At 47.5% G+C, this 15,000-nt stretch overlaps 1 protein-coding gene across 1 annotated transcript in view; it reads left to right on the forward strand.

Moving 5' to 3' along the window:
- Nucleotides 1-15,000, forward strand: part of dock2 (dedicator of cytokinesis 2) — a gene marked incomplete at its 5' end in the record, with an annotated part of 45,096 nt that overhangs the window by 10,951 nt on the left and 19,145 nt on the right. The window contains 10 exon segments of the mRNA XM_084469082.1: nt 3,591-3,665; nt 3,667-3,690; nt 4,455-4,487; nt 4,489-4,550; nt 7,835-7,913; nt 8,131-8,231; nt 9,018-9,076; nt 9,439-9,587; nt 10,917-11,002; nt 11,344-11,500. Coding sequence (XP_084325208.1) covers nt 3,591-3,665; nt 3,667-3,690; nt 4,455-4,487; nt 4,489-4,550; nt 7,835-7,913; nt 8,131-8,231; nt 9,018-9,076; nt 9,439-9,587; nt 10,917-11,002; nt 11,344-11,500 — 825 coding nt within the window.

Here is a 15,000-nt window from a genome sequence, read left to right on the forward strand (position 1 = left end):
GTGTGTGCGTGACTGTATTTGCCTTTGGGTGTTTGTCTTTGTGCGCGTGTGTGTGTGCGTGCTTCTTATTCCAGAGGAGAGATACAGGAGAGATACAGTGAGGATTGTTAAATAGAAGCGCTGTAGCAAAACCATTGTTAGTGGAAACAAGGCAGTGTCCCAGAATGCCAACGTGAGAGGGTGCTTTTTCTGGGATCTGTTCAGAGCAGGTGTTGGTGTTGGTGTTCCTAAACGAGGTATGTGTATTCATGCAGTTATTATCGCTGTTATTAAGCGAGCGACACACAGAAGAAGTGTATATATATATGAATATGAAGAAGGCTGATGATTTCAAGGGACAGTGGCTCAGGAGGTAGAGCCGGGTTGACTGACAACCGGAAGGTCGCCAGTTCGACCCCTGAACCCCCAACAGCTCCCGACGAACCAAGGCTGTCACCTTGCGTTGTCGACGCCGCCGTCGACACGTGAGCGTGTGATGAACGGGTGAACGTCGGGGCGAAGATTGTTAAAGCTCTTAAAAAAGCGCCATAAAAATGCGGTCCATTTACTATGATACATATAAGAGAATAAACTACAAGACATAACCTATAGGGGAATAAAACACAAGCGTACCAGTATTAAAAATAAAATAATCCATCAACTACAAAGTAAAAGACGATATGATATAAATAATTCCGAGGGTGAAACAGTGAAGTTATCCAGGTGCAGCCTTGGCTCAAAGTGCCCGAGTGTGCTGGTGCCGTCCCCCCCCCGCTGGCCGCCTGCCTGCCCGCTCCAGGGCCCCCCCGGCGTTCGCCACATTAAAAGCCCCGGCCCGCTTTAGTGTGAAGCCCGGAACCTCGGCAAGGACGCCACGGCGGCCCAGGATCACACACCGCAAGCAGCCTCACGCAGGGGGGATACGCAAGGGAGGGAGGGAGGGAGCAGGGGAGAGAGAGAGGGAAGGGGGGAGGGAGCAGGGGAGAGAGAGAGGGAAGGGGAGGGGGGGGGAGAGGAGGGAGAGAAAGGGAAAGAGAGAGAGGCTGGAGAGGGGGGAGAGAGAGAGAGAGAGAGTGGAGAGAGAGAGGGGGGGGAAGTGAGAGAGCAACTGAGAGATCCGATCCGAAATTAATTTAGAAATATGAACGCAAGCCATCCCCTTCACAGTCATGGTGAATGAACAAAATGTGTTTTTGCAGGGGCATTTTTGCATTCTACTTTGCACTTAAACAAACACAAAGAAAAATAAACGCACACCCACACACAAACACACACACGCCACTTACCCCCCCCCCCCCTACACACACACACACACACACACACACTGAAACATACACAAACCGAAACACACAGCACCAAACCTAAACACTCAGGCATTCGCATTTTGATCACAGGGGAGCACTCAGACATTCCATTGTCGCTCATCTTTTATCAACAATCAGCCATCCATCATCTTGTCTTCCCTCTGCGTCCTCTGTCAATCCGTCTGTCTTCCTGAGCACTGCCACCAGCTACCCCAGAGAGACAGACATCCAGATAGACAGATAGACACTTGGGGAGAGAGGCGGAGAGACTGACATATAGACAGACATGGAGACAGAGAGCGGCAGGAGGAGAGATAGACGTACACGGAGACAAAGACGGAGGAACACAGACAGAAATGAAGGCAGCGAGACAGGCTGAAAAACAGACAGATGGACAGATATGGAGAAAGAGAGAGACATGGGGACAGACAAACGTACGGATAATACACATATGAAGACAGAGAGACAGAAGGAAGACAGGCAGAAGGACAGACAGACTGAAGTGACGGGCAGACAGACAGACAGACAGACACATGTTCATAAAATGAACAGATAGAAGCGACGGGCAGAGAGCCGAAGAGAGAGACAGACAAACCTGCAACAAGATAGAGAGACGGGAGTAGGAGGCAGACAGACAGACAAAGGGGCAGGCTGCAGCTGATTAAAGAGTCGTTTGGTGGGTGGAGAGAGAGAGATGTCAGAGAGCTCGTCAGGTAAGATAAAGGCAGGCTGGGGACACAGGCAGAGGGAGGGAAGGCTGAGAGGAAATGGACAGGGGAGGGTGGGGGACGTAAATAGTGTGTGGGTGTGTGCATGTAAGTATGTATGTGTATGTGGGCAGATGAATGCATGTGTGGGTGTGTGCGTGGCAGAGGCTGGGGGTGCAGATGTAAGGCTGTGATTGCAGGTTGATGAATAGGTGTGAATAGGAAAGTAGGGTGAAAAAAAGCGCGCGAGAGAGAGAGAGAGAGAGAGAGAGAGAGAGAGAGCGAGCGAGCGAGAGAGTATCATCCCACATCCACCACCAGACGAGTTGCGAGACGCGAGGGGAGTGTGACGCCAAACTATAGACAGTGTTCCAAATCCTCATATCACACCCTTCAGCCAATCATTAACCATCTCCCCTCTCCACCTGCTGCGTTGCTCGTGGCAATCAGAGGGCTACTAATGTTCAGAGCTTTTGGTTTGAGGCTCTTCATCCACAGGCCTTCACAGGGCCTTTTGAGACTGGGCTTGTTGTTTGTTGCTCTCTCTCTCTCTCTCTCTCTCTCTCTCTCTCTCTCTCTCTCTGTCTCTCGCTCTCCTGCTTGCTCTCTCTCTCCCTCTCTCTCGCCCCCTCTTGCTCCCTTTCTCGCCCTCTCGCCCTCTCTCTCTCTCCCTCGTCCTCTCTCTTGCTCTCGTTCTCTCTCTCTCTCTCTTGCCCTCTCTTTCGCCCGCTCTCTCTCTCTCCATTTGGGTCTCTGTAAACCCCCCTTGGAGGATTTGAAGCACTGTTTTCAAACATTTAATCATGGATTTACCCCCCGTCTTAATCCAGCTCAAAGAGTTTGTACTGTCGTCTGCTCTTCCAAACACGCTGCCTTGAAATGTCCTACGACGGGAGCCCTTCCTTCCTTTGTAGTACTTCCTCCTCCTCCTCCTCCTCCTTCTCCTCACAATAATCACCTCTATACCTCCTCATCCCTTCTTTTCTACCTCTTCCTCAACCCAACACACATCGGTATGCTCTATCCCTAATGCTTGAGATCCAGATATTGTACCGGTGTCCATGTTGTGCTTTGTGCAGCAGACTGACGCCAGCCACAGAACGGCTCCTCACAATCACCATTCTCACCCCTTCACCATCTCCCACCTCTGTCTTAAAAGAGAACGCAAGCGCGTCTCTTTTACATAATGTGCGAACGCGGATTTCTAGAATTCCATAAGTGGAGTTCGAGTGGCGCCGTTTCCATGACAATAATTGCATCACTGAACGACGAACGGAAGCCAAAATTGCAGTTTGTCTGTGCGCAATCTGTGCACAAGAAGCCTCTTAGCAGCCCTGAATCTGGTTAAGCTAATTGCATTCTAGTTTTTGCCATGACTGCGCCTTTCATAGATGAAAATAAAGAAATGAAATGGTACTCCCAGTGCGGCTGTGGCCATTGTCTTCTTCAACCACAACAACATAGTGCCCAACATTGTATCATCCATCACCGCACCCCATGGGGGAGCCTCACCCGAATAAAGGATCAATGAATGAATGAACGAGCCTGATTGTAACACAGTACATAGTCACATCCTGTGTGTGTCTCTCTTTCCTTCCAGGCCAGGGTGGTTGCCTGCATGACGGCCATCCTCAGCCAGATGGACAACCGCCACTACGCCTCCTACATCGAGACCCTTCACCGGCACCACAGACCTGGTGGTGAGACAGCAGCAGCCACACGCCACGGCCCAAGAGTGCAGTCAAGAGAGATTCTTCATTCGGTAGCTTGTAGTTCTTCAGACAAGGAAAGGGTCTGTTATGTCCTATAGAGACACACAGTAGTGTTAATATATATATATATATATATATATATATATAGAATAAGCCCAAGTAATAAAGTAGAACATACAGGCATGCATAAATCAATAACAGATACAAGCATATTTTGTCATATTCGTAGAATCTCTCTCCATGTCCCGACGGCAATCACTGAATCAATCAACCCCCGACAGCAATCACTAAATCCTCACTAAATCAGTGTGACAGCAATCGCACTCTGACAAAATAAACTAAACACACTGGTATCTGTGGCTGTCGCCGGCCGGTAACAAGCCTGTCCACTTATTTCATCAGGAACCAAATGAAATGATCGGTGGCGCCTACCCACCCCGACTGCCTGTGCGCTACCTCTGCCCGTGGGCTCGCTGCGCATGATCTCAGTCTTCAGAAAGGCAGAGCTGTTGCTAGTTACGGATTTGGGGGGGACTGACTTAGGTGGGGGGGGGGGGGGCCTGTGGGGGAGGAGTGGGGGGGCTGGGATTTCTTCGGTTGATTTCTTTCTAAATCTTGCTTACTCAGGCTGGTTTCTTCCAAAGTTACCCTCCCTGGCTTTAACAATGGGGCCCCAGAGTCACGCGCGAGCCGCATTCCCACGCAGCCTCTCGCTGGTGTGTCTCACGGCGCGTGCCTTCTCTCCCCTGCAGGACTTCCTGATGGAGAGCTTCCTGCTGTTTAAGGGACCTGATCGGAAAGCACGTGTATCCCTCGGACTGGATGGCTATGATCATGGTTCAGAACAGGTACAGTGTACACCGTAACTCATTGCATTTATTACGAAAGCCAGCGCTATTTTATAGTGCGCACGCACCCACGGCAACCGTCGCACAGCGCAGACGGGTCTGCCCATCGATCAAACAAACTGCTTATTATACATTCGGTTTTCACAGCGCAGCATTGTGTTGCCTCCCTCGGATATATATGGCCACCGGCAGCAACCCAAACAGCACGGCCCATTGGGTCTGGAAGTGAAATATTCCCCCCTCTCTTTGCGAGTGCGCCTGACGGGCGGGGGCCTATACAAGGCTTTCCCTTCCAGACATCTTCTAAATAATAGAATAGATAATAGATAACGGAGAGAGGTGACACTGAACACTGACGTTTTCCCCCAAATCGTTCGGGAACGTCAGCGGATGAATGGGACCCGGTGAACAGGGCCGGTCCGGGGCATCAGGTGCACCCGGCAGGTGTTTTTCCCGGGGGGCCCCGGCCCCCCTGCTAAACGGCCCCCCCAGGCTGTAGATTAACGGAATAAATCGGCAAAAGCGGCGCTTGAAGGATGGACGGTGGAAACACGAGGAAGGGCGGAGAGAGCGAGGGGGGAGATGAAAGGCCCTCGCAGGAAGATGCTGCCAAACACGGACAGATCGACAAAGTGTTACCGTAGCTCACGTTAGCGATGTGTCATCACCGTCTCCTGTCCAAAGCCCAGCGTTAAAGCTGCCAAGGATTCTTCGAATCGATATTAAAAGTGGTTGTCCTCGCTCTAATTTCCTCAAAGACATTGGTGGCATAATTGGCATGTCTTGTTCAGTAAATGGGATCAATATTGCTTGACATTCATTTGTTTTGTTGAAAAGCTCCTACTGTGAGCTCATCATTTTATTGTTAAAATGATCAAGACTTCTGTCTTTGTTGTACGTGCATGGCATGTGTGTGTGTGTGTGTGTGTGTGTGTGCATGTATGTGTATGTGTGTGTGTGCGTGTGTGTGCACGCGTTAGTGCATTAGCTCCACGGCAACAGCCTCCATGTGTCACGATATTCAGGCTATGGTAATTACAGTGAAAGGTCTGTGCTAATTAATGTTTGTGTTGGCTAAAGAACCATTTCACTTTTGATGGGTAGTGTATCAGTTAACTAAATAGGGTATCGTTCTCTTCCTCTGGAGAGATGCTTAAGTATATTATAATAATGGTTAATTATTATTTTACTTAAACTAAATGATTTTCCCAGTCCGGCCCTGTCCATGAAATTCTAGTTCTAGTGTGTATTTGATGTAGTGTATATATTGAGTTGTAAATCAAAAAGTCTCGGCAAAACTTTTGGATGTCAAAATATTCTAATACAGCACTGTAAAATATAAATCATTTCGATATCATCGAAGTGGAACAATCTGAAGAGGATAGCCAAATAATATTTACACATTTTAATATTTTTAAGCATTATTGAAACGTATTTGAAAGACTTGTATTCATGATACATTCGACTCAACAAATGTTTTTATCTCGGAAATGTCTTTAACTCGAACAGAGGAAGGAGATGAATAACTCGGGGCCCCTGATGGCTTTCTGTCCCCACAGGACAGGTCCCTGACAATACCGCTCGTACCGCGTTCCCCTGGGGTCTCCCTCCGTTTATCAAGCCCAACCATATTGCTTTCTTAATGTATTCATCCTGCTCGGCTAGCATGGTCAGACCCTGGCCAGGAGATATCACTGGTTTGACACCTTCGCTCGAGGACCCTGATTCAGATGGAGGTGTGGAAGGGAACCGCGACGGAGTTCATTTTCCCCCGCCCACCGCTTCTCTGTGGCCCCCGTGTCGTTTGTTCTGGGTTGTTCCCCCCCCCCAGCCGGTAACTCAGCTGTTGAGAGCAGGACCTTTCCTCAGACCTCCAGACTGCTGCGGACTGTGTTTGTCAACACCCACGGTGCTATTAAAGGCAATCAAGACACAGCCATCCCAGGGCCTCTCAGCCACCCCCCCCCACTCACACACACGACATACACACAAGCAGACTCACACACACCGACACACACACACACACGCAGACTCTCACACACACACTAACACTCACACACGCAGACTCACACACACCGACACACACCAACACGCAGACACTCACACACACTGACACTCACACACGCAGACTCTCACACACACTGACACTCACACACGCAGACTCTCCCACACACACGAGACTCACACACACACACACACACACACACACACACACTCCATCCTGCTTGAGGACTATTGATGTCTGCAGTGATCTGTAGGCGGCTCACATGAGACGTAGCGCAGAGCCAGAGAGGGAGGACTGTCTGAAACAATTGCTGAGCTGCCGGTGATGCGAAGACATAAGACACACGGAGCGGGGAACTCACTCTAGCAACACTTGTTGCTTTGTGTGTGTGCGTGTGTTGGCGCGCGTGTTCACTTAAGTTTTTCCATTTCCACTTACTGATAATGACAGGGACTCCTTTGTCAGACGGCATCACAAAACCAAAAAAGGGGAGCAACGCAGACAGGCAGATAAGATAGACAGACGGAGGGATGAGGCTCAGAGTGAAATAGAGGGTGATAAGGGGCACCTTTAGTCAAAGGGGTTAGCAACTTAATAGGAAGATAGAACAAAGAAGACTCCTGCCCAGGCGTGGGAGAGTAGTGTCTGAGAATGGGGAGAGAGAAGTGAATTAAGCTCTGGATAACAATTACTGATAGTTGTTATGGGATGGAGAGGGACTGACCTCCAGAGCTAAACCTAACCCAATTCCACAGACAGATCTGGTTATATATGCATGCAGACTGTCAAGGTGAGGAAGTTTATCAAGTGCATTTGAAGTCACGTTATGTAATAGCTGAGGGTTATTTTCTGCCTCACACTTTTGAGTTTTTCTTATTTGATGGTGTGAGGTAACAGATGTATATATAGATATGGGACAAGGCTTACCACGACCGTGATTCTACGTGTTAATGATGAAGAGGCAGCCTTTTATACTTATATATTCTATATTTTTGTTCAGATGTTAGACCCGTATTGTTTAAGTGATTTAGAAATATAAGATATTTGACAATTAAAGTATAAACGACTTTACCGTTGTGATGTAGCACTATTGTAATTAATTGTTACCCATCGTGTTAGACAGTGTATGCACAGTACATCGGGATAAGGCATTCATATACAACACATGCCCATGCATCTGCAAATGATTGTACAATACTTGAATGTATTTCTTTGTGTGTGTGTGTGTGTGTGTGTGTGTTTGGTGTGTTGTGTGTGTGTGTATGTCTCTCTCTATAAGAGTCTTCTTGAGAGCCATTAACACCTATGCCGACACCATGAATCACAAGTTCCTGAACAACAATGACTTTGAAGTGCAGGTCGGTCTCTCTCTCTCTCGCTCGCTCAAATTCAAATTCCAAAAAAGCATTTATTGGCATGGGATACAAACGTTTAGATTGCCAAAGCAGGTGAATAGATAGAATATAAAATACAAAATATCCAATGCATGTGTGTGGGTGTGTGCCATACATATTACATAACGCTAATCCACTTTACCCTCTGTCTTTTGTCTTCTCCCCTCCTCTTCCTCCCTAGCTGTGGAATAACTACTTCCACTTAGCGGTGGCCTTTATTACCCAGGAGTCTTTGCAGCTTCAGCACTTCTCCCACACCAAGAGGAACAAAATCCTGGCCAAGTAAGACGACGCGAAGAGCCCGTATAAACGTTTCATTTTTTCCCCCCGCCGCCTACATCTGCCAGCGCTCCCGGTGCTAATCAAATTCCGGATGATTTGTGATGTATCTTAGCCTATTGACAGTATTACTGTGTGCCCACTCATGGCGCATTGGGGGCTGTGCGTGCTCCTGTCCCAGGGACGAGGCTGAACGTGGGCTGGCTGGAGGTCATTACGGTGCCTATTAGTTCAGCCTAATTCTGTTTCCCACTGGGCCGCTTGTTGTTGGAGATTGACATTAACGTTATTGATCTGCACATTGGTCCATAGCCTAGTCTAGTGTGTCCCTTCTGTAATCTCACTCTCCTTCCCGCTCTGCTTTTCTCTCACTCTCTCTATTTCGCTATTATTTCTCTCTCTCTCTCTCTCTCTCTCTCTCTCTCTCTCTCTCTCTCTGTCTCTGTCTCTGTCTCTCTCGCTCTCTCTGTATCATTCGCTGTTTCTGTCTCTCTCTCACTCTCTCTCCCTCTCTATCTCTCTCTCTGTCTGTGTTTCTCCCTCTTCTCTCAATCTCTCTCTTTGGCTCCCTTTCTCTTTCTCTCTCCCGCTCTCTCCCTCTCTCTCTTTGTCTCTGTCTCTCTGTATGTGTCTCGCTCTCTCTCTCTCTCGCTCTCTCTCTCTCTCGCGTTCTCGCTCTCTCTCTCTCTCTCTCTCTCTCTCTCGTGCGTGTTCTCTCTCTCTCGCCTGCGCGTTCTCTCTCTCTCTCTCTCTCTCTCTCTCTCTCTCTCTCTCCTCTCTCGTCCCCAGGTATGGCGACATGAGGAGGCTCATTGGTTTCTCCATCCGGGACATCTGGTACAAGCTGGGTATGAAACCACTCACCGCTGTTTGTTATGGAAACACTGGAGCCCTGTGATTGGACTGGGACCACCAAGGCTGTTCTAATTGTGTGTGTGTGTGTGTGTGTGTGTTTGCGTGCTTGTTGGGATTTTACGTGTGTGTGTGTGTGTGTGTGTGTGTGTGTGTGTGTGTGTGTGTGTGTGTGTGTGTGTGTGTGTGTGTGTGTGTGTGTGTGTGTGTGTGTGTGTGTGCGCGCGCGCACTGTGTGAGGGTGCCCCGTTTGTGCGTGTGCTTTTGGGCATGTTGGTGCCTGATGTGTTTGTGTCGTGTGTGTGTGTGCGTGCTGTGTGTGCGTTTTGTGCGCCGCTGTGTGTGCGTGACACCACAGGGAGCCACAAGATCTGCTTCATCCCGGGCATGGTGGGGCCCATCCTGGAGATGACCCTGATCCCGGAGGAGGAGCTGCGCAGAGCCACCCTGCCCATCTTCTCCGACATGATGACCTGCGAACACACACACAGTGGCAACTTCCACAAGGTCAGCCGCACACGCACGCACGCACACATGCACGCACGCACGCACATAGGCCTGTCATGATGACTATTGCCGTTTTGAGACTATTTTCAACTAATAAAATAATAATGGCATAATAATGCAAGTAAAAAAATAAATAAAAATGCACTCGAATAAAAACCAAACATAACCAAAAACAATAAATAAAATTTAAGTAAAAAGTACATGAAGCAAATGACACTGTCTGAGTGCACACCATTTGCACTGTCCTGTTTGTACGACTAAACGCCCCAGTGATTGTGGACTGTTGTATTTATTTTCGCAGCTGGGAAAATTGTATCGGATGATCATGCTTAGGTGCAGATGCATGTTTGTTGTATTGGCGCGTTCAGTTGCTACCGTTTTACAAGAAATGTGACATACCGTCTCGCACAGGTTAAGTGGTTCACCACGGTCATTCGGTTTGAATACCGAAAGAAATTCCATCTTTGTTTTTTTATTCCTCCAAATCTCAACTAGCGTTTTCTCTGACTTGCTACTGCTCACGGGGCTCTCATGCTGCACTCTGTCAGACAATGTCTGAAGACGCGTGGAAGACGGGCGTATAGCCGGGCTCTGACTCTGTGTAACGCCAGGGCCCCGCCGCCCCACACAGAGACCACGCGGCTGACCAGTGACCGACACGACTCGAGGGTTAAATCCTCGTTACGCTTAGGAAGCGAGAGGGGTCTGTCGAGACCGATGCTCCGGAGTGAAAACTCTTGTCATCCAGTCTCTTTGATAGAGAGAGACACGAGAAAAACAACAGCAACATAAAAAAAAAAAGTATGCAAATGGAAATTTTTCGCGGCCGGCAAAATTAATTTAGAGTTAATTTAAAGTTATCATGCGATTAATTGATTTATTGCTTATCGCGACAGGCCTACACACACACATCCATGCACACGATGTTGATCTTACAGCAGACGGGTAAATATTAGCGAACATGACTTGCATCTGCTCAGAATCACGCTTTGTTTGTGTGCGGCTGCATCTTAACACAAAAAAAGTTGCTTGCAAAAAATCCCTCTCTCTCCACCCGGTTTCACACGACCCAACGGATGAATGAATGAAAGCACGTGTTGTTATGAAGTTGATAGGCTCCATTTAATCAGTTCTGTGTTTATTACACCCTAACCCTGAGCAGCATTCCAAACCATGTCCCATTACTGCTCTCTAATTGGTGTCGCTCCCTCTCTACCTCTTTGTGTTTACCTTTCTGTTTGGTGTCCTCTCCCCCGGCCGTGTCTGGCTCTCTGCTCCGGTTTGGTCCCGTGTGTTGTCTGTGTTGATGTCGTGTGATTGCTGGCGTAGTTTGAGAACGAGATCATCCTGAAGCTGGACCACGAGGTGGAAGGGGGAGGTGGAGACGTGAGATACATGGAGCTGTTGGAGACAATGTAGGCCTGCAGCACCTCCAGCACCTCCACCACCTTCAGAGAAATACAACACAAGTCACACACCGACCGTGGTCAACTTTCACTGTACACGTCACTACACAAAATCTCACCGCAACCGCCGCTAAACACATTCTCACTGCAGCCATCGCTTTTGTTCATATTTCTCTGAAATCATGAGACGCTATCAGTGACTGAAAGCATGGATCTTTATTTTTCTTTCATCTCTTAATAAATAACCATGTGGAGAGTAAAAACAACAGCAACAACAACAAAGGAGTTAGACAGCGAAAGTTACAGTACGACCACCGTGTTGTGTGACGCTTGTTCTCACTGTCTGGCAGTTTGCTGGAATGTGCCGCGGAGAAGACGGTGCTGAAGCCGGAGGTGGAGCGCTTTGTTGCCCTGGTGAAGGGTCTCCTCCTCCGTCTCCTTGACTACCGCACCGTCAGGAGTGATGACAGCCGGAACAACCGCATGAGCTGCACTGTCAATCTGCTGGTAGGACACACGCGCACGCACGCACGCACGCACACACATGTATACATACACACGCACGCACACACACACACACGTATACACACACACACACACACACACACTCATAGACACACGCACGCACATGCTCACACACACACACACACACACTCATAGACACACACTTGCACGCATGCACACACTGACACACACATACACACATACACACACACACACAGTGCACCAACGGGATAGTAATTTGTGAGCGTCAAATCAAATGGGTGGGGCTGCACTCCAGGATGAAGAAGCTTTCAGGATGTGGTTCTGTGATTGGTGCGCCACTGGGCTGATTCAGTGTGCTGAGGATGCTGTTGTTCTGCTGATATGGTGTGCAGGTATAGAGATAGTGTGCCTGGGAAAAGGTTTCACTAACACAAAATGTAAAATGATTGAACAACTTCAACATGAAACATCCGAGGGACCCTGGGCCGTAGCCGTGCTACCCGAGGGTTGTTGTAGCCCAATTATGTTAAAGTGCGGCATTGTTTTATTTGTCGTTTCTAACTTTTATTTAATCAGAAATGTCATAGTGAGACAAATATCTCATCTAATTTCCAAGAGACACTTGAGAACAATAGCAGAATTTTGATAAACAATAAATGAGTTTAAGACGCAAAATATAACCCTATTTGTTCAGAATAGCAATCACCAAAATTGAAGTGAGTTCCTAACGAAGGCTCTTTTATAGCTGTTAAAGATGGACATTTAAAGGGAATTAGGAACCAAACCAAGTGTGAACCCCTTGATTCCCAGTCAAGGCGTGCATGTATCACTACTTCACAATAAAAGTCTCGACATTCACTTGAAGTAAAAATACTTTAATGCCATACGGGAAAAAATAAGTCAAAAAAAGAAATAAGAAGTATTTTGGATACTTTTTTGTCAGACAGTGTTGGTTCAGAATATATGAATAAGTTGAGGCTATCACATACGGAACAAAGTCAATACCTAGTCCTAGTAGGATGAGTTGTTAGTTTTTGATCTTTAATTTTTTTGTCAAATAAAACGAGGTCTAGGAATTTTGCCAGGCTGCCGTGCAATTCTTCTTCCTCTTATGGAGTTTAAATATTGTCTGATCTGCAATTTGCACAGCTATGAACTAGTGGAGATTTGATTGCATTATATTAAAGTTAGACCGCAGTGACTTGAACCTATGGCTACGCGGTCTGCATAGTAATCGTGCAATGTGTGTTAGTGTCGTCAATCTGAGAGCAGATCTACAGAAGGCACGAGTCACAGAGTGTACAGTGTAGATTAGATTCAAGATTGGATTTTAATGAGGTGCTTAACAGGAAGGCAGAGGTAGCAGACATGAAGCAGCTCTTCTCCTAGCATGTGGTTCCTGCAGCGACTTAATTGGAACGCCTTTGACGACTTTTTGAAATAAATAGGAGCCAAAGGAGAAGTGCAAAAACCTCTCCTCCCTGTCTGGCGTTTTGCTTATACTTTTTATTTAAGTGCATCATCAGAGGGGATGTTGCGTAACACCTTAACATTGGCCTGAACTGAATCTTATATTTAATGTGTTTCCTTAAAGTTTGGTGTGAGGGTGAATCTTATACTTAATGTGTTTCCTTAAAGTTTGGTGTGAGGGTGAATCTAATTTTCAAAGTCTTTCCCGGCAGTTTGGTGTGAGCGTGAGTTTGCATTTCATCCCCTGCTGTCTGTTGCATATCATTTCACTTTGAGGTAATCTCCTCATTGAATTCTTCTGCACAGTGATCTCCGTATCACCGGCTGGGCCATGCCGGCTACCGTAGCTTATCCAATCCCATAGCGTATCAAATCAAACCCCACAGCATATCAAATCCCATAATTTACCGTCAGATCTCCATCTATCTCTTGCCTCTGTACCCTGGATCCCTGTCACTTTGTAAATGTCTTCAGAAGCCTTTCATGTAGATAATTTCAACATTATACATGCATGGATAATGTATATATTTTATATTCAGTTGTGTTGTGGATGAGTAGGATGGCAATCTTGTAGGATTAAATCCCTCTGTGGTTTTGTTATTTGTTGTGTTTCCCCATGTAGCCAGACAGAGCTTGTGTAGTACTGCAGGGAGATGGTTTGTTGTATGTTAGATGTAGACTGTAGCTACGCACTCCCTGCCGCAGTGTAGCTCGGCATTAGCATGCACACTTATCCCTCCCCTCAGGCCAGACACACACCAGCGAAATAAACACCAGCACATGTGACACACACACAGAGAGAGTAGAGTTTAGATTCTCTGCCCGAGCCCAAGCTCGACCCGAGCCCCATATTTCCCACCACTACCCTCGGGTCGGGCCGGGCCGTGCCGGGCCTTTGATCAAGCGTTTATTGGCCTAATCTGAGGAGGAAGCTATGCCCTAACCATAAATATTATAGGCCTATATATATTTAGCAGAGTGGGCCTAAGTAACAAATGTGTACAGAGTTGCACAACAACAACAAAAAAAAAGACGCCACACACGTTGCAGCACACGTGTCTCCTCCACTCGCACTCATCACAACGGGCCGGCTGTGCTGTGCAGCTAGAGCGCAACACGGAGCTTGGAGACGTAAAAGAATAAAATAAAATCAGGAGAATTAACGTTGAGCAAGTCTGGAGGAAAGTCTGAGGTCTGGAACCATTTCAAACAAGTGGTGGGCAGTGACAACAGATGTGTCGGCTTTGTCCAGTGCATTAAGTGCGCCACGCTGCTTCGTTTAAAATAATTATTTAGCCTATTCTAAAACCTTGTTTAAATGTTATAATAGCCTAGGCCTACTCCTAGGCCATCGACTAGTTCATTCTTGTTCATTGTCTGTGTTCATCATTGTTCACGTTTCTTCGTTCAGGTCTATTTGCGATCCATTTCCATTCTGAATAAACAACCAGCGCAGCTACATGCTTCGTCCTTGTTGCATTATTCATTAAGATAATTCTAAACAGATTTCTGTAGTTGTCGGGTTGAAATCGGGGCTTGGGCTCATAATTGTCGGGCCGGGCCGGGCTCGGACAGAACGTGCACGGGCTCGGGTAGGGTCAGGCTTGGCATTTTCTGGGCCCGATCTAAGCTCTAAGACAGACACGCAGACTCACCTCCACTTGCAAATATATACTCACTGGCAAATGTACACACACACACACATGCACGCACGCACGCACGCACACACACACACACACACACACAAACACACAAACACACACAGTACTGCAAATATACATTCAATCAATTCCACTTGAACATGTACATTCACTGACTCTTACAAATGTACACACACACACACACACACTCCCTCACTATGTGTTCAGTGTCTCTGTCTTTGCTGTGTGCTCCTGGGTTTTACCGAACAACACACTCAGCTCTGCTCGGGCAGAACACATGAATAAGTGAGAGTCCGGCCAGGCTCCGGATGCCAGGGACATTAAAACCCTTATCACCGGGCATCCCTGGGGTGGCCCGGGATAACTCCTGCTCATAAAGAGGGTTAGCAG

This window comes from Micromesistius poutassou, assembly GCF_964030765.1.
Source record: "Micromesistius poutassou genome assembly, chromosome: 6".
In the NCBI taxonomy this organism is placed as follows: Eukaryota; Metazoa; Chordata; class Actinopteri; order Gadiformes; family Gadidae; genus Micromesistius; species Micromesistius poutassou.